At 42.8% G+C, this 24,484-nt stretch overlaps 1 protein-coding gene across 1 annotated transcript in view; it reads right to left on the bottom strand.

Moving 5' to 3' along the window:
• Positions 1–201: 201 nt before the first annotated feature.
• Positions 202–24,484, bottom strand: part of LOC121856887 — a 40,594-nt gene continuing 16,311 nt past the window's right edge. The window contains exons 2-6 of the mRNA XM_042352655.1: positions 17,048–17,131; positions 14,443–14,610; positions 10,790–10,851; positions 8,209–8,342; positions 202–346 (exon numbers count right to left, since the gene is read on the bottom strand). Coding sequence (XP_042208589.1) covers positions 217–346; positions 8,209–8,342; positions 10,790–10,851; positions 14,443–14,610; positions 17,048–17,120 — 567 coding nt within the window. The 5' untranslated portion in view covers positions 17,121–17,131 and the 3' untranslated portion in view covers positions 202–216. The remainder of the gene's footprint in view (positions 347–8,208; positions 8,343–10,789; positions 10,852–14,442; positions 14,611–17,047; positions 17,132–24,484) is intronic.

Genomic DNA, 24,484 nt, shown 5'->3' with positions numbered 1-24,484 from the left:
GGCTAGTTGTGGTCTACTATGGCTAGTTGTGGTCTACTATGGCTAGCTGTTGTTTACTATGGCTAGTTGTGGTCTACTATGGCTAGTTGTGGTCTACTGTGGCTAGTTGTGGTCTACTATGGCTAGTTGTGGTCTACTTTGGCTAGTTGTGGTCTACTATGGCTAGCTGTGATCTACTATGGCCAGCTGTGATCTACTATGGCCAGCTGTGATTTATTATGGCCAACTTGGTGGAGTAGGAAGACGTAATGGCCTCACCAGTGGTTTAAGTTGTAGCCGGTAGGTGAAGACTCCGTCCATCAGTAACACCCAGATTCTGGAGGTGTTGGTGCTGTGGTGATGGTGCCTGTAAACACGTTATCTTCGGTACAGTAATTATGGCTCTATTTTAATTTTTGTTTTCATTTTATATTTGATGATGATGATGATGATGATGTTGAAGATGGTGGTAGTGATGATGATGATGATGTTGAAGATGGTGGTAGTGATGATGAGGATGTTGTTGAAGATGGTGATAGTGATGATGATGAGGATGTTGTTGAAGATGGTGGCTGTGATGATGATGTGTTGAAGATGGTGGTAGTGATGATGATGAGGATGTTGTCGAAGATGTTGGTAGTGATGATGATAATGATGGTGGTATGATGATGTTGAAGATGGTGGTAGTGATGATGATGAGGATGTTGTTGAAGATGTTGGTAGTGATGATGATGATGATGGTGGTAGTGATGATGTTGAAGATGGTGGTAGTGATGATGATGAGGATGTTATTGAAGATGGTGGTAGTGATGATGATGATGATGATGTTGAAGATGGTGGTAGTGATGATGATGAGGATGTTGTTGAAGATGGTGGTAGTGATGATGATGATGATGATGTTGAAGATGGTGGTAGTGATGATGATGATGATGATGTTGAAGATGGTGGTAGTGATGATGATGAGGATGTTGTTGAAGATGGTGGTAGTGATGATGATGATGATGATGATGATGTTGTTGAAGATGGTGGTAGTGTGATGATGATGATGATGTTGTTGAAGATGGTGGTAGTGATGATGATGAGGATGTTGTCGAAGATGGTGGTAGTGATGATGATGATGATGGTGGTAGTGATGATGTTGAAGATGGTGGTAGTGATGATGATGATGAGGATGTTGTTGAAGATGGTGGTAGTGATGATGATGATGATGATGATGTTGAGATGGTGGTAGTGATGATGATGAGGATGTTGTTGAAGATGGTGGTAGTGATGATGATGATGATGATGATGTTGAAGATGGTGGTAGTGATGATGATGAGGATGTTGTTGAAGATGGTGGTAGTGATGATGATGATGATGTTGTTGAAGATGGTGGTAGTGATGATGATGATGATGTTGTTGAAGATGGTGGTAGTGATGATGATGAGGATGTTGTTGAAGATGGTGGTAGTGATGATGATGATGAGGATGTTGTTGAAGATGGTGGTAGTGATGATGATGATGATGTTGTTGAAGATGGTGGTAGTGATGATGATGATGATGATGTTGAAGATGGTGATGATGATGATGATGATGAATTTGAAGATGGTGGTAGTGATGATGGGATGTTGTTGAAGATGGTGGTAGTAATGATGATGATGATGTTGTTGAAGATGGTGGTAGTGATGATGATGAGGATGATGTTGAAGATGGTATAGTGAATGATGATGAGGATGTTGTTGAAGATGGTGGTAGTGATGATGATGATGATGTTGTTGAAGATGGTGGTAGTGATGATGAGGATGTTGTTGAAGATGGTGGTAGTGATGATGATGAGGATGTTGTTGAAGATGGTGGTAGTGATAATGATGATGATGATGATGATGATGTTGAAGATGATAGTGATGATGATGAGGATGTTGTTGAAGATGTGTGGTAGTATGATGATGATGATGATAATGGTGGTAGTGATGATGATGAGGATGATGTTGAAGATGGTGGTCGTGATGATGATGATGATGATGATGATGGTGATAGTGATGATGATGATGAGGATGTTGTTGAAGATGGTGGTAGTGATGATGATGATGATGATGATGATGATGGTGATAGTGATGATGATGATGATGATGATGTAGAAGATGGTGGTAGTGATGACGATGAGGATGTTGTTGAAGATGGTGGTAGTGATGATGATGATGATGTAGAAGATGGTGGTAGTGATGATGATGAGGATGTTGTTGAAGATGGTGGTAGTGATGATGATGAGGATGTTGTTGAAGATGGTGGTAGTGATGATGATGATGATGTAGAAGATGGTGGTAGTGATGATGATGAGGATGTTGTTGTTGAAAATGGTGTTAGTGATGATGATGAGGATGTTGTTGAAGATGGTGGTAGTGATGATGATGAGGATGTTGTTGTTGAAGAATGGTGTTAGTGATGATGATGATGATGTTGAAGATGGTGATAGTGATGATGATGAGGATGTTGTTGAAGATGGTGATAGTGATGATGATGAGGATGTTGTTGAAGATGGTGGTAGTGATGATGATGAGGATGATGATGATGTTGAAGATGGTGATAGTGATGATGATGAGGATGTTGTTGAAGATGGTGATAGTGATGATGATGATGATGATGATGTAGAAGATGGTGGTAGTGATGATGATGAGGATGTTGTTGAAGATGGTGGTAGTGATGATGATGATGGTGATCAAACATCTCACGGGGAGATATTGGGTCATCAAACAACGGAATATAAACATTGCTGTGTAGTTCATCAAGGTCATGTTCTATAATATCAGGAGGGTTAAAAATCTGCTCAAAATGTTCTTTAAAATGGTGATCAGTGGGTTGTGTGGTAGTTCGTGCCTGGGTGGGGGCGTTGTTCAATTATCTATGCCAGTTAATCGCACGCCACAACTGGGCATCATTATTATCCTCAAGCAAATACTGATACATTATTCTGTCCATAAATTCTCTGGATTCACAAGTATGAGTTTCGTGGTTCAGGAGGAGAGGCGACAAGACGTTTGTGGATGACTGCACAAGACTATACTAGTACCAGAATAGGTTGAGATTAATAGATATATTCTTCAACACAATGACGCTACTATTTTGTATCGAAGCTCAGTGGATATGAACCATTTGGGCGGTCTTTTTGATGTGGTGCTTTGTTGTATGTAGTATATTTCTTCATCTCCCTGTGTGTGTGTGTGTGTGTGTGTGACAGCACTATGCTAGTGTTAAGATGCAAGCACTGCTTGCTTCTCTTGCTTTGAGCTACCGCCACTGGCTAACCCTTTGGTTAACGCGAAAACAGCATTGCGTAAGTCTTCCTTTGCCAGTACACGCTTCACCATCAACACTCCTGCTGTGCCTTCTTGCGTCAACCCGGGGTAACTGGGGATCTCGGAGCAGCAATGACCCCCATGCAGTGAGGCGGCTCATAGGCCGACCGGCATGTGCACACTCCCTGGCACCTACCAACCACTGCCCCGCTGCCTTGCGGATTAACCTTGGTAGTTATAAGGTTATGGGAGAAAACCCCGAACGAAATATATGTGGTGGAGCCCCGCATCAGGCAGACATGCTTACAGAGCTCCAGTAAAGACCCCAATGGCAGTATAGGCGGAAGAAGTGACCAACACGGGAAACCAACGACTATACCGGTAGATGAAGGAAATGTAAGATGGACAGGCTACTAAGGCAAAACCTTACAAACTGGGCCATCGGCAGTCCATTGCAACTCACCTTCTCCCCAGTCGTTACAACTACCTGCACCACTGGACCAGGAAAAGGGAGAGCCAAGATGTGGGGTTCCAGCCTGCGCTCCTGCCTCACCACGTAAATTAACTCACGCGCAGCCATCATCCAGCTCGTCATACGTCTCATCAGAATCCCTAAACCCCCAAAAGTTCAAAAGTCCTATGGCGACAGGAACAGGCAGAGATGACTGCTTGGAGTCTCTAGTCACGACTCTACACATGGGCATCATTGATATGATGGTCGTTTTTGCACTGGGATATCGGCAGCAGTGCAATCCAGTCCTGTCCGTGCGACTGAGCAACCCTTTCGAGGAGCCACTCTGTTCACCCCACATGCGAAAGGGGTTAGAGAAGGTGGCCTAAACACAGCCTGCCTAAAAAATCAACCTGGCTGGGTAACCGCACTCAGTAAGGTCATACTAATGCAGTCAGGATCCTTCTGGATACAGCAATAAATGAGCGGCCTGAAAGAACCGCTCTTGTGACAAAAGAGCTGACTAGGTATAACATCGACAAAGCAGCCATTAGTGAGTCTCAGCTCCCAGACGAGGGTTGACTCACAGAACAGGAGTCCGGCTATACCTTCTTCTGGAAGGGTAAGCCTGCTGATGAGAGGACCCACATTTATGGAGTTAGCTTTGCCATTCGCCAATTCATCCTACATTGGTTAACTGAAATGCCTGTTGGGGTCAACGAGCGCCTCATGACGCTCCGAGTCCCACTGAATCACTCACGTCATGCTCCCTCCATCAGTGCATACGCCCCAACACTGGATGCAGAGGATGACATCAAGGAGGCCTTATATACCGACCTTGACAGAGTGCTAACCTCTATCCTCAGAAGATAAGGTTGTGCTCCTAGGTAACTTCAATGCCAGAGCTGGCAGAGATGCTCAATTATGGCAAGGAACAATAGGGAGAAACGGAGTGGTCAAGTGTAATCTAACCGCCTTCTCCTCACCAAGTGTGCTGAACACAACCTCACTATCACCAATACCTTGTTTAGGCAGGCGGACAAGTTCAAGGGTTTGTGGCAACACCCACAATCCAAACATTGGCATCTCATTGACTACATCACTGTCAGAGAAAGAGATCGCCGAGATGTCCTCATCACCTGAGCCATGCGCGGCCCAGACGACTGTGACTCAGATCGTCTGTTTGTCAGAGCCCAACTCTCCCTTCATGTTGCCCCATGGAGGCAACAAGCCTCCAGAAGAGGTATTAAGACCAAGCGACTGGAGGATCCAGTGGTAGCACATGCTTTCAAAGAGAAACTCAAAGAGGGGCTGGTAAACAGCCCAAAAATAATCAACCTAAATCCCAGTACCGAATGGGGTCCCATCGAAGCTATCATCACAAAAACCTGCAATGAGACACTCGGCCTGACCAAAAGAAAACACCAGGATTGGTTTGGTGAAAACAACCCGGATATTGAAGAACTCGTCAAGAGTTAACTTGCTACTCTCACTGACTGGCAGAACAGCCCTCAGTTTTGGACCAAAGCTGATACCTTCCACACGAAGAAAGCGGTGGTCCAGCATGAACTTCTCAAACTACTGAATAAATGGTGAAAAAAAAAGTGCAAAAAAAAAAATGCTGATCACCACAATGTCCGTGAATTTTTCAATTCCGCGAAAATTATATATGGCCCAACTACTCATGGCGTGGCCTCCCTCCACTCATCCGACAGTAATTCCCTAATTAAAAACGAAGAAGGCATCCGTCAGCACTGGAAAGAGCACTACCATTCGCTTCCCAACTGAAACACAGATGTGGATGTCCTGATCACCCAGCAGGTTCCTCAGCACCCAGAGCTGACCCACCTCAGCTATCCTGTATCTCTGGATGAGGTAGTTACTGCCATCAAACAGATGAAAAATAAAGTCACAGGGCCTGATGGAATCCCAGCCGAGGTGTATAAAGCAAGAGGACCTCTGCTTACTAGCCATCTCCACTCACTCCTGGAGAATATATGGGAGAAGGAGGAATTCCCCCAAGATCTTAAAGACGCCTAGATCGTCAACATTTATAAGAATAAGGGAGGCCGGTGAGACTGTGGCAACTACTGTGAGTTCTCACTGCTGTCGGTAGCTGGCAAGATTATCGCCCGAGTCCTAAACATATTTCTTCCTAAGGTGGGAAACTTCCTCCCAAAATCTCATTGTGGCTTTAGACCATTACGTGGCACCACTGACATGATTATAACTATAAGGTCAGTTACCTGTAGACTTCTGTAGAATCACTAAAATAAGGTAACTGATCAGTTATATAAATAAATGTTTATGGGTTAAGTTTGTCAAACCTCAAATGGTCTTTTCTCCATTTATTTATAAAAATATATATTATGTACAGTCAATAAGGATCACCGTAATTACACTGTGAACTGTGAGTGTAGGTTAAGAACAGAGCTTAACTTAAGATAAGCTTTTATATCAGACGTCCTTACCTAGCGAAAGTTGAGTATGAACTGCCGAGAGGAAGGACGGAGCTTATCTTGGATAAGCTTAATTCGATGTCTTTCTCTCGTGAGAGTTAAATAACTACTGAGGGAAGAGCAGCTCTGAAGAAAGTTTGGCCAGTTTCTTTACAGGGCGGCTGCCAGTGGAAACTGGTGATCACATCATCACTTCATGATATCTCACAGCTCATGGAATATTACAAAGAATGATATTATTATACAAAACAAATGTATGAACCCATATTTATATAAGTACTACTGTCTATGAGACAGGGGCTAATACATGATCTTTGCTTCCCACCAGATACAGAAAAAGTGCAGAGAACAGTGCTGTGACTTGTACATGGCCTTCATTGACCTAACTACTGGTTTCAACTCAGTCAACAGGGAAGCCCTCGGGCGGACCCTCAGTCGTTTTGGCTGCCGACCAAAATTCATTGCCAATGTGAGGCAACTCTATGAGGGCATGAATGGCAGTATCCTACACAATGGCACCCAGTTTGAGTTCTTCCCCATGCAAACGGGAGTAAATCAAGGATGTGTACTGGCACCAACTCTCGTTTCCATTTTCTAGGCTGCCTTCCTTACTTGTGCCAGTGCCAATTTAACTGGCGGGGTGGACATTCAGTATTGGATGAAGGGACTTTTCAACATAAAACGACTTCCATCACTGAACTTTAGTATGCAAACGACCTCACACTCGTCACTCACACTGAACGCGACCTACAAGAGATCCTGAACCCTTATGCAAATGCGTATGCACACTTCGGCGTTGAGGTGAATGCACGTAAGACTGAGATTCTCTTTCAGCCTGCCCCTGGTTCAACCACACCTCCACCATCCATCCAGCTTAACGGTACTATCCTCTCTAATGTTACCCAGTTACAGTACCTTGGCTCCCACCTGTCCACCACTGTGGACATTGATGAAGAGATTCAACATCGGATCAGATTTGCATCTCAAGCCTTTAACATATTTCGTACCCGTGTCTTCAGCTGTAGGGAGCTGAAATTATCTGTAAAGCTGCACGTGTATCGAGCAGTGATCCTCCACACCCTGCTGTATGGCAGCGAGACATGGCTCACATACAGGAGGCACCTCATAGCACTTGAAAACTTTCACCAATGTAGTCTACGTTCCATCATCCGAGTTGGCTGGGAACACAAGAGATCAAATGCCAGTATTCTTGTTGACACCAACTGTAGGAGCATCGAGGCTACCATTATCCATGAACAACTACGTTGAACTGCTCATGTTACCCTCATGGACGACAGTAGACTGCCAAAGCAGCTACTTTACAGTCACCTAACGAATAGTAAACGTAATGCTGACGGACAACGGAAAAGATATAAGGATAGTCTTAAGACAAACCTGAAAAAGTGCCAAATCAACCCCCTCACCTGGGAGATGATTACTCCACACCATAATGCTTGGGGCTTAGGGAAGCACCACATGAGAGGGTGTTAATACTTTAGAGTTTGACCAACTGCATACCGAGGCAGACAAGCGCCAGCGCTGTAAGACACTGCCGCCACCCCTCCCACACTAGATGTAACCCTCCACACGTGCAACATCTGTGGACAGACCTGTCGGACCCTGTATTGGTCTCTCGAGTCACCTCAAAGCTCACCGACGAAGGTGACATTCTTAATAAATCATATCATTGTATCATAGCTGGATGATCGTCATACTTGATTCCGAGTGACAGCAAAGTAGTAGTAGTCGTGTATATGTATGTGTGTGTGTGTGTGTGTGTGTGTGTGTGTGTGTGTGTTCCCTATGTATTTCCACATGTTTTCTAACATAGAGCTGAAACTTGGTAGGGAGGTGCGGGATGCTTATAGGGTTGGGATGGACATGTACTGTACAATCCCCTATTCCTCCATATGTTAACACCATTTCTAATCATAGCTGAAATAAACTATTTTGATGCGTTGTCATGTCGTTAGTTATGAAGAAAATGACGGCATAGGAATCTTGGATCATTAGGATAAGGAAAGAGTAAAGAGAAAGATAGACTCACCAAGCGTTCGCAATGGGTGCCTTCGAGTGATTGTAAACTTTGTAGGGAGGGAGGATGACGTTCGTGGAGGATACATTCCCGTATTTCACCCTCACACAGTTCTTGTTGAAGTTGTTGGGCAGACACAATTTATCCTGCACAAATACACCTCCGTAAATATCGTGGAAACACTCCCAGTTTATGTTGATTATGTAACAATATAATTTCATAGAAAATATAGGTAAAAACACAGAGAAAATGGATTTAAAAGTGAATTAATTATATTTTGTATCACATTAACTGGTGCACTTACAGTATATAAAGTTAGGATATTTTAAGAACATTGCCATCAACACTGCACCGTAAGTGGCCTATATGTACAATACCTGGACACACTAACCATGGACAGCACAGGGGGTTACGTGGTCAAAGATTAGTGTTTTAATTTTTCCCTTAAATAAAGTTGTGATATTGTCACTATTCCATGACATCATGGCGGAATACCGTGGCCCAACATGGAATACTGTAAGAGACAGTACCAGTAGATACATGGCCTACCAGGGCATACTGTAAGATACAGTACCAGGGGATACATGGCCCACCACAGCATACTGTAAGATACAGTACCAGGAGATACATGGCCCACCACAGCATACTGTAAGATACAGTACCAAGGGATACATGGCCCACCACAGCATACTGTAAGATACAGTACCAGGGGATACATGGCTTACCACAGCATATTGTAAGATACAGTACCGGGAGATACATGGCCCACCACAGCATACTGTAAGACACAGTACCAGGAGATGCATGGCCTACCAGGACATACTGTAAGATACAGTACCAGGGGATACATGGCCTACCACAGCATACTGTAAGATACAGTACCAGGAGATACATGGCCTACCACAGCATACTGTAAGACACAGTACCAGGAGATGCATGGCCTACCAGGACATACTGTAAGATACAGTACCAGGAGATACATGGCCTACCACAACATACTGTAAGACACAGTACCAGGAGATGCATGGCCTACCACAGCATACTGTAAGATACAGTACCAGTACCTACCACAGCATACTGAGATACAGTACCAGGAGATACATGGCTACCACAGCATACTGTAGACACAGTACCAGGAGATACATGCCTACCACAACATACTGGGACAGTACCAGGAGATGCATGGCCTACCAGGACATACTGTAAGATACAGTACCAGGGGATACATGGCCTACCACAGCATACTGTAAGATACAGTACCAGGAGATACATGGCCTACCACAGCATACTGTAAGACACAGTACCAGGAGATACATGGCCTACACACATACTGTAGACACAGTACCAGGAGATGCATGGCCTACCAGGACATACTGTAAGATACAGTACCAGGGGATACATGGCCTACCACAGCATACTGTAAGATACAGTACCAGGAGATACATGGCCTACCACAGCATACTGTAAGACACAGTACCAGGAGATACATGGCCTACCACAACATACTGTAAGACACAGTACCAGGAGATACATGGCCTACCACAGCATACTGTAAGACACAGTACCAGGAGATACATGGCCTACCACAACATACTGTAAGACACAGTACCAGGAGATACATGGCCTACCAGGACATACTGTAAGGTACAGTACCAGGAGATACATGGCCTACCACAGCATACTGTAAGACACAGTACCAGGAGATGCATGGCCTACCAGGACATACTGTAAGGTACAGTACCAGGAGAAACATGGCCCACCACAGCGCTACTGTAAGATACAGTACCAGGAGATACATGGCTTACCACAGCATACTGTAAGATACAGTACCAGGAGATACATGGCCTACCACAACATACTGTAAGACACAGTACCAGGAGATGCATGGCCTACCACAGCATACTGTAAGATACAGTACCAGGAGATACATGGCTTACCACAGCATACTGTAAGATACAGTACCAGGGGATACATGGCTTACCACAGCATACTGTAAGATACAGTACCAGGAGATACATGGCCTACCACAACATACTGTAAGACACAGTACCAGGAGATGCATGGCCTACCAGGACATACTGTAAGGTACAGTACCAGGAGAAACATGGCCCACCACAGCGCTACTGTAAGATACAGTACCAGGAGATACATGGCCCTCCACAGCATATTGTAAGATACAGTACCAGGAGATACATGGCCCACCACAGCGTACTGTAAGATACAGTACCAAGAGATACATGGGCCACCACAGCGTACTGTGAGACTTGATAATGTGGGATCTTGACTCATGGGAACTTTAAATGCTACGAGCGAGTATGAACAAGGGATCGAGACACAGGCACACAGACAGAGACAGCGAGAGACAGACGAATGGACGGACAGACCATTTGAGACAAACAGACATCATCCACACTGGTTACTCGTGATCACCAAACACTCCGGGCCTTTAGGTGTTCTGTACTGTACTGCACTGTACTGTAACGGTAATAATGGTCGCCATCTTACAAAATCGGACCAATGAGATTATTGTGTTGGAAATAAGAAATCTTCATTACACGTGGAATACTCAACTTGACAAATGTTTGTCACTAACCATGCATTGCTTGTCAAAATATTCCTTTGTAAATTCGCCATCGCAGGACTTCACCATAATTTCTGGGAAAAGTAAGGTTATGTTAGGAGGGGTTAGGTTAGGTTAGCTTAGCTTAGGTTAGGTTAAGCTCCGTTCGGTTACCCAGACAGTTTTATCATATATTATAAACCCATACAGTATTACTACATATTAGAGACCCAAACAATGTTTCCAGATACTAGAGACCCTTGCAGTGTAACCAGGTAATAGAAACCCATACAGTATTAACACATACTAGAGACCCCTTGCAGTGTTACCCCATACTAAAGACCCATATAGTGTTACCACATACTAGAGAACCATATAGTGATACCACATACTAAAGACCCATATAGTGTTACCACATACTTGAGACCCATATAGTGTTACCACATACTTGAGACCCATATAGTGATACCCCATACTAAAGACCCATATAGTGTTACCACATACTTGAGACCCATATAGTGTTACCACATACTAGAGAACCATATAGTGATACCCCATACTAAAGACCCATATAGTGTTACCACATACTAAAGACCCATATAGTGTTACCACATACTTGAGACCCATATAATGATACCACATACTAGATTCCCATATAGTGTTACCACATACCAGAGACCTATATTTTTTTTTTTTTTTTTTTTTTACGGGGATTAGCTCACCCGGGCACAGGTCACTGACCCACATCGGGGCCTGGGGGGCGAAAATGTTCTCAGGTTCTCAACTGGCTCAGCCATGTTAATATTGTTATTATTATCCACTCTTTATCTGTATTTTTCTGGCTAAATAAAATGTTTCAGTGTTTCAATAATAATAATAATAATATGAATATGAATATGAATATGAATAATATTAATAATAATAATAATTCTTAGTAAATAAAATTATAATATAAAATAGAAAATAGAAAATAAAATAAAATAAAAATTATAATAATAATAACAAAGAACCACAAAGAAATACAAAAAATAAAATAAAAAGTGAGAAACAATATACAGTATGTTGTGTTGTGTTGTCAATAGTAAGAGAAACAATTGAGACCCTGCAATTGCGTGTAAATGAAGCAGAAAGTCAGATCAGCAACCTGGGACTTGGTCATAATCTCGTGATGCCATATGGCAGCAGGGTCTACCATTAGACAACACATTATGCTTCCAGGGATTGCTGGTGGTAGAGTGGTACCGCTCTTCCCTTAAGCGCGATGTCACGGGTTCGATTCTCGGGCCGGTGGAAGTTGTTTGGACATACTTCCTAGCCCCCATTAGTCTCTGTTCACCTAGCAGAAAAGTAGGTACCTGGTGTAAGGCGAAAGTTGCGAATTCGTATTCAGGGACAAGTTGTTGGAGCTTCCAACAACTTGATGACACAAACCACTGACTCTTCAGGCTTCTACGCCCTTAACTCATGAGACATAAGGCAAGCATGAACTTAGCATGCTTCCCTGTTGGGCGCTGTAAACGCTTCTGCACTTCACCTTACACAAGGATGTAGGGAGGTGCCCAATAAAAAAAAAAAAAATTATGCTTCCAATATCTTCCCAGGCGGAAGTACCTCCCTGTTTGGTAGCTGCCTACTACCTACAGTGTTACCACATACCACATACTAGAGACCCATATATTGATACCACATACTAGAGATCCCATGCAGTGTTACCACATACTAGAGACCCATATAGTGTTACTACATAATAGAGACCCCATACAGTGTTACCACATACTAGAGACCCATATAGTGATACCACATACTAGAGACCCCATGCAGTTTTACCACATACTAGTGACCCATATAGTGTTACCACATACTAGAGACCCCATGTAGTGTTACCACATACTAGAGACCCATATAGTGTTACCACATACTAGAGACCCCATGCAGTGTTACCACATACTATAGACCCCATGCAGTGTTACCACATACTAGAAACCCCATGCAGTGTTACCACATACTAGAACCCATATAGTGTTACCACATACTAGAGACCCCATGCAGTGTTACCACATACTAGAGACCCCATGCAGTGTTACCACATACTAGAGACCCCATGCAGTGTTACCACTTACCAGAGACCCATATAGTGTCACCACATACTAGAGACCCCATGCAGTGTTACCACATACTAGAGACCCCATACAGTGTTATCACATACTATAGACCCCCATGCAGTGTTACCACATTAGAGGCCCCCATATGGTGTTACCACATACTAGAGACCCATATGGTGATACCACATGCTAGAGACCCCATGCAGTTTTACCACATACTAGAGACCCCATGCAGGTATTTACCATACTAGAGACCCATGCAGTGTTACCACACATACTATAGACCCATGCAGTGTTACATTAGAGCCCCTATAGTGTTACCACATACTAGAGCCCCATACAGTGTTGTCACACAAGGAGCCCATATAGTGTTACCACATACTGAGACCTATGCAGTGTTACCACATACTAGAGACCCCATGATGTGTTTACCCACATGCTAAAGAGACCCCATGCAGTGTACCACATACTAGAACCCATGCACTGTTACCACATCACTAGAGACCCCATGCAGTGTTACCACATACTGGGGGCCAATGCAGTGTTACCACATACTATAGACCCCATGCAGTTTTACCACTACTAGAGACCCCATGCAGTGTTACCACATACTAGAGACCCCATACAGTGTTACCATACTATAGACCCCATGCAGTGTTACCACACATTGAGCTCCATATAATATTTACCACATACTCCAAGACCCATATAATGATACCATGCTAGAGACCCCATGCAGTTTTACCACATACTAGAGATCCCATGCAGTGTTACCATACTAGAGACCCCATGCAGTGTTACCACATACTATAGACCCCATGCAGTGTTACCACACATTAGAACCCCATATAGTGTTACCACATACTAGAGACCCCATGCAGTGTTACCACACATTAGAGCCCCATATAGTGTTACCACATACTAGAGCCCCCATGCAGTGTTGTCACACACAAGAGACCCATATAGTGTTACCACATACTAGAGACCCTATGCAGTGTTACCACATACTAGAGACCCCATGATGTGTTACCACATACTAGAGACCCCATGCAGTGTTACCACATACTAGAGACCCCATACAGTGCAACCACATACTAGAAACCAAAGAGGGAGGTACTACCGCCTGGGAAGATATTGGAAGCATAATGTGTTGTCTAATGGTAGACCCTGCTGCCATATGGCATCACGAAAATTGTGACCAAGTCCCAGGTTGCTGCTCTGACTTTCTGCCTCATTTACACACAATTGCAGGGTCTCAATTGTTTCTCTTACTTTTGACAACACAACATACTATATATTGTTTCTCACTTTTGATATTTTTTTTATGGTTCTTTATTATTATTTCATTTTCAATATGTTTTTATTTTATTATAAATTTAATTTACTCTGAATTATTATTTTTATTATTATTATTATTAATATTATTTTTATTTTTTTTTTATTTATTTATTTTATTTTTTATTATTATTAAATTTTCGCCCCCCAGGCCCCGATGTGGGTCAGTGACCTTTGCCTGGGTGGGCTAATCCCCGTAAAAAAAATACATACTAGAGACCCCATGCAGTGTTATTAAGTCAGTCTTACTTTTCAACGTTGTGTTTACACATCCCACGGCCGTTATGGTAATGATAGCAAAGCCTTCCTCTCCTGGCTCTACACTTATACTTTCCAAGTTCACATCATAGTAGTAATCGTAGTCGGACACAGGTTCATCGTAATTGAGGCCAAAGGCTGCTGTTCCGTCTCCGAGACCTGAGGAAAGTAGAGGTAGCAAATAAGACGGTAGATGAAGTGAGGAACTAGATAGGTAGACGTAAGTAGTAACTATATGAAGGTAGATGTAGTCAGGAACTAGATAGGTAGACGTAAGTAGTAACTATATGAAGGTAGATGAAGTGAGGAACTAGATAGGTAGACGTAAGTAGTAACTATATGAAGGTAGAGTCAGGAACTAGATAGACGTAGTACTATATGAAGGTAGATGAAGTGAGGAACTAGATAGGTAGACGTAAGTAGTAACTATATGAAGGTAGATGAAGTGAGGAACTAGATAGGTGAACGTAAGTAGCAACTATATGAAGGTAGATGTAGTCAGGAACTCGTAAGTAGTAACTATATGAAAGGTAGACGTAAGTAGTAACTATATGAAGGTAGATGTAGTGAGGAACTAGATAGGTAGACGTAAGTAGTAACTATATGAAGGTAGATGTAGTGAGGAACTAGATAGGTAGACGTAAGTAGTAACTATATGAAGGTAGATGTAGTCAGGAACTAGATAGGTAGACGTAAGTAGTAACTATATGAAGGTAGATGTAGTGAGGAACTAGATAGGTAGACGTAAGTAGTAACTATATGAAGGTAGATGTAGTCAGGAACTAGATAGGTAGACGTAAGTAGTAACTATATGAAGGTAGATGTAGTCAGGAACTAGATAGGTAGACGTAAGTAGTAACTATATGAAGGTAGATGTAGTGAGGAACTAGATAGGTAGACGTAAGTAGTAACTATATGAAGGTAGATGTAGTCAGGAACTAGATAGGTAGACGTAAGTAGTAACTATATGAAGGTAGATGAAGTGAGGAACTAGATAGGTAGACGTAAGTAGTAACTATATGAAGGTAGATGTAGTCAGGAACTAGATAGGTAGACGTAAGTAGTAACTATATGAAGGTAGATGTAGTGAGGAACTAGATAGGTAGACGTAAGTAGTAACTATATGAAGGTAGATGTAGTCAGGAACTAGATAGGTAGACGTAAGTAGTAACTATATGAAGGTAGATGTAGTGAGGAACTAGATAGGTAGACGTAAGTAGTATCTATATGAAGGTAGATGTAGTGAGGAACTAGATAGGTAGACGTAAGTAGTAACTATATGAAGGTAGATGTAGTGAGGAACTAGATAGGTAGACGTAAGTAGTAACTATATGAAGGTAGATGTAGTCAGAACTAGATAGGTAGACGTAAGTAGTAACTATATGAAGGTAGATGAGTGGAGGAACTAGATAGGTAGACGTAAGTAGTAACTATATGGGTAGATAACTAGGTAGACGTGTAACTAAGGTAGATGTAGTGAGGAACTAGATAGGTAGACGTAAGTAGTAACTATATGAAGGTAGATGTAGTGAGGAACTAGATAGGTAGACGTAAGTAGTAACTATATGAAGGTAGATGTAGTCAGGAACTAGATAGGTAGACGTAAGTAGTATCTATATGAAGGTAGATGTAGTGAGGAACTAGATAGGTAGACGTAAGTAGTATCTATAAAGTAGTATTTTTGCTGAGCTACTTCCTTGATTGGGCTCTGTCAGTTGCCTATTATGTAGTTCCATCAACCACACTAAATTGACTTTGAGGATTCTGCTAGTCGTTTAATGTTCTGTGCCTTCCCCAAGAGTATTAATGGTCTTTCCACACCTGTGATGCGTTACTCACCCACAGAGTTAACCACTTTTCTCACCATTTGCTTATCTGATTCTCTATAATAAAGTCATCTTTGTAATTGTCTAATTTTTTATGCTCTTTTGACTTATCTTGAAGAGTTTTTATCATATTTCCTACAAGTGCCACGCTGTCAGTGTGGACCGCCTCAGTACATTATCTTGGCCATGATTGTCTGCATGTTCTTCAAACTTTCCTGCATTGATTACAAGAGTTCTAACGTCTGCTGCTTGAGTTCCTTTTCTAATTAACTCATCTTAGTTTCATGATCCTCTACAAGCGTAATAAAGTCCTTAAGCTGTTTCATACATTCTTTACCAAGGTATTTAGTATTCTTTCGCTCATCTTTTGTGCTCTATTTTAGTGCTTTAAAAGGATCTTCCGGTATTTGCAAAGGTGCTTTGTTGAAATTTTTTTTACAGGATTGAATATACAGGCTTGGGTCCTGTTTCCTACATGTTCATTACAAGAGCTTCAGTTATTTCGTGTTGAAATCATAGTCATCAAGAGTGTTTTGCTTGTTTATTTTTTATTTTTTATCTTTCCAATCCTCTACCTTTGTATCTCTCTGTCTAATATAATATCTTCTAATATGTATTCACTTATGAGACAGTCATCAGCAGAACCTGAATTGATATTCCTAAGTGTAATTATGTAATAATGTATTCAGAATATTTGAAGACATCGAGAAACTATTCACCACGTAATATACAGTTAACCTGTGCTGTAAGAGGACTATGGAACACCTTACCAGTGAGGAGGAAGAGACTGTACAGCCCTGCTGCTGCTATCTTCATGTTATCGACCTCTCTTGTCCAGTACATACAATCACTACCTGCTGATGAAGAGGGAACGTTAGCAAACCTGTCTCATTCACGCTGTACACACACACACACACACACACACACACACACACACACACACACACACACACACACACACACTGCTCTCATGGAATGGCGTTGTACCCACTTGGCGCCGCTTCCAGAAGCCACCTGGGTAAGCCTGTTGGCCTTCTTCCACTTCCATTCCATCATCTCCTCTTCTCCATCAGGATATACCAACACCTTTCACCAAGAATAAAGTACAAAGATTGACGATCAACCCGTGACTGATACACAACAAAAGTGACAATGTCAGCTCTAAAAGAATGGAAACAAGCTGAGCCATGCATAGGACATTTCAGATACAGGGTTAGGAAGTTAACAAGAAGGCACCCGAAATAAAAATAATATACTGTAAACAATGTTAAAAATAGTATAGCGCATTGAATCATACAAAATAAGTTTCGTAAGCTTTTATTTGGTGTTGATTTCATTTGGATATCTTAATAAATGACTGAGGGATTATGAATTATTGTGATGTGAAACCTTCGCTGAATGTGCTCCAACCATTTTTTTTTACTACAAAATACAATTTTATTTCCCTCCTTAACAATAACACCCATCATTTTACTATTTTCTTACCATTATTCAATGAAAAATATCACTGCACAGTTGTCTTTAGCACTATGAAACTCGGGGTGATGAGTAAACAAATGTGGTTGTATAAGAACTGACACTTAACTTCTTGTCACTAGTGCAAACAGATGAAGTGGATGCAGAGAAGCGCACTTTTTGTCAAGCACGTTGTTGAGAGATGTTTCCATATACAATTTGGTATAATCTGGCAACAGGTATGTATTCAGAACCTTACCTAACTACCACTGTTCCACTAAAACTGCGATAATTCAAAGTTTAAAACAGATACCCTGTACTCTTAAAACATGATCACACAGCACACTTGTAAAAATGTTCAAACTTTGTCTCCTGCATATAATGACTCAGCATCTCAAAATGAGAGATTTTTTATAAAATCGCATGAGTGCTCAAAACGATCTCTCGAGACTGTAGTCAAGTCTGGTCTTGAAACAGCTCACACTCGGTGCCGTCACAACACTCTCTGGAAGATTATTCCAAGAGTTACAACTCCCACTCCGAAAAGGTTTGCCCTCACAGTTTTCTGGACTTGTGGCTTCTTCAACCTTGAGCTGTGACCCCTTGTGGGGCAGGCGTCCGCCAGCTCCAAGTAAGGACACTCGACTGAGTAGTGCCCCTTGAGATGCTTATACACCTTAATTAGGTCACCCCTTGCCCGTCTTTAGTATAAGCTAGGCAGTTGCAGGTGCTCTAATCTCCCTGGATAGCTGAGGTGCCGAAGTGCAGGCACCAGTCTGGTGGCCTTCCTTTGGACATTTTCAATCAACTGACAGTCCGTAGCATATCTCGGGGACCAGACAGTACTCCAGACAGGCAAGCACTTCACTCTTGATCGTTACGAATGACCTTCTTATCAGACCTAATAGGTTAATTGCTTGATTCACATTCTTCTTACTCTTACAATGGCTCGAGAACTTCAGTTCATTGTCAACACACACACCCAGGTCCTTCTCGCATTCGGTCTTTATTAATGCAATTTCTTCGTCCTGTTGGGACATATGATACGCCTCCATACCTTCGTGACATTGAATGTTAGCAGCCATTTCTTCGAGCACTCTTGAAGCTCACTGAGATCCTTCTGTAGCTCTTCACAGTCTGCTTGGTTCCTAATTTCCCCAAATAACTTGGCATCGTCCGCAAACATTTGTATGGAGGAATGTATAGCTCCCGGCATGTCATTTATGAAACAAACAAACAACAGCGGACCAATACACTGCCCTGCGGTAACCCGCTTGTGACGGGTACACATGACGATTTCGTACCATTAATCACCACACACTGTTTGCGATCATGGAGTACGTCTCCGATCCACGCTAGGACACTTCCCCGAATCCCGCACCCTTCCAGTTTAATTTTCAGCCTATCATGGGGTACAGTGGCGAAAGCCGAGGGAAAATCTTGGTATATATTGTCAATATTACCGCCCTGTTCCAGAATTTGGGTCCAAGTATCTATTACCTCGAGTAATTGTGTCAAGTAGGACCGTCCCGGCATAAAACAGTGTTGGCAGTCCTTTATAAGGTTGTTTTGTAGTAGATGTTCCATCATGGCATCTCTTATAATGCTCTCAAGCACTTTACACACTATGCTGGTCAGGCTCACTGGTCTATAATTATTCGTTGAGTGACGATCGCCCTTCTTGAATATAGGACTCATAAACTGTTTTCCAGTCACTGGGGACTTTTTGCTCATCCAGGCATTTACAGATCATGCTCTTAAGGGGCTCAGCAAGCTCGTTGTAAACTCTCTTAGCACTCTGGGATGCACAGTGTCAGGGTCGGGGCTCTAATGAACCTTTATCTTTGACAGTTTATTTCTTATACCCTCTTCTGAGAACATAATGTGGGTCAGTGCTGTGTCAAACCGTCTGTCCTTAAACGCAGGAAGATTGTTCGCATCCTCTTTTGTGAACACCGAGGAAAAGAAACTGTTCAACGCTTCCGCCTTGTCCTAGTCAAAATCTGCGTAACGACCATCTTCAAGCCTCACGTCCGATACGCCTACTCGCGTTTTTAATTTCGACTTCGCGTAGCGGTAAAACGCATTTTGATTTGATTTGATCTCGCTCGCAATCCGCCTCTGGAACTCTTTTTCAGCCCTTCTACACTTTGATGCTTAGTTCCTGGATATGGCATACATCCTCCTGTCCTGCTCATCATTTGTCCAAACTCACATCTCGAATTTCTGAGTTTTCTTCGAAAGTTTGTCGACCGCTGCATGGTTCATGTGTAATGGATTCTTTGATTTCCTGGAGGCACTGGGTTTGGTCTTGGGTATATATTTATCGATCAAATGGTTCACTGTACTGGTTATGATATTCAGAGTAGTATCTGCTTCCTGTATCTCAGTGAGTCAGGCCAGTGGATACCCTTCATCTCCTCCCACATTCTGTTGTAATTACCATTGTAATATTTTAACCTTAGTCTGTTTTTGTCATGAACCAAGTAACAGTTAAATCTGAAGGACAACGATACGTGGTGACTGGTGCCAACGAGGGCTAGGTGTTCCGGCTTGGCCACCATACACTCCTCATTAGTTATGATGAGGTCCAGAGGCTTGGGTGTTTGTTCCCCACTGCAGTGAGCCGGGTCTTTGACATGTTAGAATAGAACATTTTCTCTCAATGTTTCTACAAAAAGAGTAGCAGGGTTATTTAGGTAATTTGGTGTGGTTTCATATCTCCAGTCAATGTCGCCATAGTTAAAGTCCCCCATGTCAAGGAGGTGGATAGGGTTGAGCGCCGTTGCGTTGTCTATTAAGGCTTTTAAGTTCCTTTGGCTTAGTAAGCTACAGTTTGGGGATCTGTAGATACACCCGACAACAAGTAAGTCCCCTCCCTTTAATTTGATTTTACACCACTTTGATTCTTCAAAAACATCCTCTCCCTGTACCCTCACCTGGCTGGCCCTAAGGTCTTGCCTAGCATAGATATCCACACCCCCCTTGCAAGTTTCTTAAGAAAAGCTCTTAAATAAGTCATATCCATATATATTGAACTCACATTCCTCCAGGTCGATTCTCTTGTTCTTGTACAACAGTTGTACAACACCTATATCGGGTTGGTGTGCCTTCAGTAGTGTTTCAAACTCCTCTTTCTTATCAAGGAACGTGTCAGTATTAGTGTGCAGTACTTTCAAGCCGGAATTTGTTCTCAGTAACGTCTCTGATCTGGGTAGTGACTCCAGCCTCCCTCCATTCTCAGCAGCTACAGCATTTACAAAATACATTGTGTTTTGTGGGGTGTGGTCAGAGATGAAATTGTTTACATGGCGCTCGCCTCCCCCTGGGTGGGAGGTACAACAGGTGGGGGGCGGGGGGTGTCCCGCTGTCCCCTGGCTCTACTGTATACTGGCTCACTTGCTTCCGCTACCTTCCCCTTGTATATAAAGCATGCATGTCCGTCCCCGTTCCTCATCAAATCCTCCCTCTTCTGCTTCAAGCACCATAGGAGTATTTGTGCTGTTCCCTCTGCATTACCCTGCGATCTGGGTTTATGAATATATTCCGAAATGTCTTGCTCCTTGCTAATTTTTTTGCCAGCCGAATAGCTTCACATTTTTTCTCCTCACCCACTAGTGTGATCCTGAGGGGGCGAGGCTTGTTCTGCCTTTGTCCTAGCCTCCTCACATCCTGAGGGGGGGAGGGGGGGGGGCGATAACATTTTCAGAACCCCTGTACAAATATTCTCAAACTCCATCTTATCGTGTGTTTTTCTACTCTCAGCTTCCTCCGACTGGCTCTCAGGGACTCCAAACACTATTATGTTGTTCCTCCTCTGCTCATTTGTTGAGCTGTTGTGTCAGATTATCAGAAACTCGTGTGTCACAGTTACACATGTACGAATAACTCACCTGCATAAATAAGTGAATGTGAACGATTTACGAAATTCACGAGAAATGCGAGAAAAGGAATGATGTAGTACGTGTATCGGCTAACCACAACACAGTCACGAACGTTTCACGTCTGTCCGTCCATGAGACACAACACAAGAAGGGGACGACACACCATGGTATCCTCTAAGCCCCACACAGTGCTCTGAACTTATAAACTGTAGTCTAGTTAATCATGAACTGACAGAACTTAAAATTTAAGACTACACAAATAATTTAATTTTTTAAGAAAGGGGCACTTATGGGTCATGAAGAGGCAAATGTAGGGGTCCAAGCCCCTGTAGCCTCCCCCCTATGCACGTCCCTGGGAGTGTTGGATAGTGGAAACACTTGTCAAGCCAGTGGTCAGACCGACAGTGTTCAAAGGTCACGGCCAATGTCCCAAACCCTTCCCCCATAGCGAATGTCCCCACCAACATCAGGTGGGATCTGAATTAGCCCACCTGGGCACAGGTCGAACGACCCACAACGGGGCCTAGGGGGCGAAAAAATAAGAATAGAAATAAATGAAAAATAGAAAAGAAAGGGGATCTATTAATCTACATCACGAAGATGCCGGAAAACCAGCTTTTTAAAGTGAGACAGATTGTATGAGTATGGAAACACAGAAGAAGGCAGAGCATTCCACAGTTTGGCTGTGTGAGAAAAGTAGGGTGTACTATAACGGGTTATTCTAGTGTGACCGACATCCACAGAGAAACGGTGGGCACCGCGGGCAAGACGTGTGTTACGAACCCACGGCCTTGTCGGTGGTACACAGGATGCCAGATCCACTGAACATTGCCCGTTAAAGTGCCTGTAAAAGAGAGAGAGTGAAGCAACATTGCGGCGAAGAGAAAGGGAAGAAAGATGGTAAACTAAAGGAAGAGAGTTAATAAGACGAAATGCCTTTGATTACACCCTGTCTAACAGATGGACAGAAGAAGAGCCACCCCAGATATAAGAGCAGCACTCCAAGTTAGGACGAATAAATCCCCTATATACTTGAAGCAACTGCTCAGGAGTGAAGTGGCTACAGCAACGGCATGGTTTATGTCACCAAGTTATTGGAAGCTCCAACAACTCCCTGAATACGAAATCGCAACTTTCATATTTTACAAATATTGTTACTATTATATGTGTTAATAATAATAATAATAACAATAATAATAATAATATTATTATTATTATTATTATTATTATTATTATTATTGTTGTTGCTGTTGCTGCGTTGCTGTGTTGTTGTTGTGTGTGCTGTTGTTGTTGTTGTTGTTGCTGCTGCTTGTTGTTGTTGTTGTTGCTGCTGCTGTTGTTGTTGTTGTTGTTGTTGCTGTTGTTGTTGTTGTTGTTGTTGCTGTTGTGTTGTTGTTGTTGTTGTTGTTGTTGTTGTTGGTTATAAGCCGTTGTTGCTGTTGTTGTTGTTGCTGTTGCTGTTGTTGTTGTGCTGTTGCTGTTGCTGTTGCTGCTGTTGTTGTTGCTGTTGCTGTTGCTGTTGTTGTTGTTGTTGTTGCTGTTGTTGTTGTTGCTGTTGTTGTTGTTGTTGTTGTTGTTGTTGTTGTTGTTGTTGTTGTTGCTGTTGTTGCTATTGTTACACTGAATAACAAGTGCGTCATTTATCATTAGTAGTATTGTAGCAGTAAAAAGTTACGCTAGTGTACAGACTGGTATAAGTTGGAGGGGAAGTGTGATATTTTTTATATTTCTTATCTTATCTTCATTGTGCTCGCTCTCTCTCTCTCTCTCTCTCTCTTCCGGTGGATTAATCCTACGAGTCGTGCCAGGAGTTATGACAAATCATACTACGAGTCATGTCACGAGTCACTTATGTTGCGAGACATACCACGAGTCAAGCCACGCACAAGCCACGAGTCAAGCCTAAATGCGGAAAGTTATTATCTTACGTTTTTGTCGTTGATATGGCAATATGTGTGTGTGTGTAATAATAATAATAATAACAAACGGTTTATTAATAGAGTTGCAGCCGGTGGCTGAAAATATACAAACTTACATGTGATTTAGACATAATAATGTACGTTCAATACATTTACAGGGCTGTACAGTACATATCTCCGGAGCTGTTTATTATTTTAACAATAGATGGGATGGTGCTATTCTTATATCTATCAGTGCGGGCTTTTATGGGCTGAATATTGTGTAGTGGCGGGCTGCGTGAGGGGGCGGGGGACTGCAGGTGGCAGTAAGAGGCGATGACGAGGATGGTGCAGTAGTCCACTACCAAACCCTGCTACTGTGTGGTGGTGGGGGTCACTGAGGGATGGCATTTCCAGGGTGGAGAGAGCGTTGTTATAGCCGGAGTAGTCTGCGCCTGTTTTGTTCTTAATTTTCCTGAATAACTTGCATCGTCTGGCATGTAGTTTATGAAACAAACAAACAACGACGGTGCCAGGACATTGCCCTGTGGTACCCCGCTTTTCACGGATACACATGACGATTTCGTGCCACTGCTTGTGGTCATGTAGAAAGTCTCTCATCCACGATAGAACACTTCCCCGAACCCCGTACCCTTCCAGTTTAATTCTCAGCCTTTCATGGGGCACAATGTCGAAAGTCTTTGCATAATCTAGGTGCAAGGTGAAGTGCAAAAGCGTTTACAGCGCCCAACTGGGAAGCAAGCATAGTTCATGCTTGCCTTCGTGACTCATGCATTAAGGGTGTAAATGCCTGAAGGGTCCTGGGTTTTGTCAGCAAGTTACATAATGATGAGTGTGTGGGGGAAAAATTCCCGGTACAATTCATCTGTTTATGGCAAAGCGTGGCAGGTCCCTAATAATGTCAAGTGCCAGACCTGTCTCTAGGAGGGAGGATATCTGGTCAGGGAGG

Source organism: Homarus americanus, unplaced genomic scaffold (assembly GCF_018991925.1).
Source record: "Homarus americanus isolate GMGI-L3 unplaced genomic scaffold, GMGI_Hamer_2.0 scaffold6320, whole genome shotgun sequence".
NCBI classification, from domain to species: Eukaryota; Metazoa; Arthropoda; class Malacostraca; order Decapoda; family Nephropidae; genus Homarus; species Homarus americanus.
The sequence above is the reverse complement of the archived record's forward strand: the minus strand, read 5'-3'. Positions and strand labels throughout refer to the sequence as shown.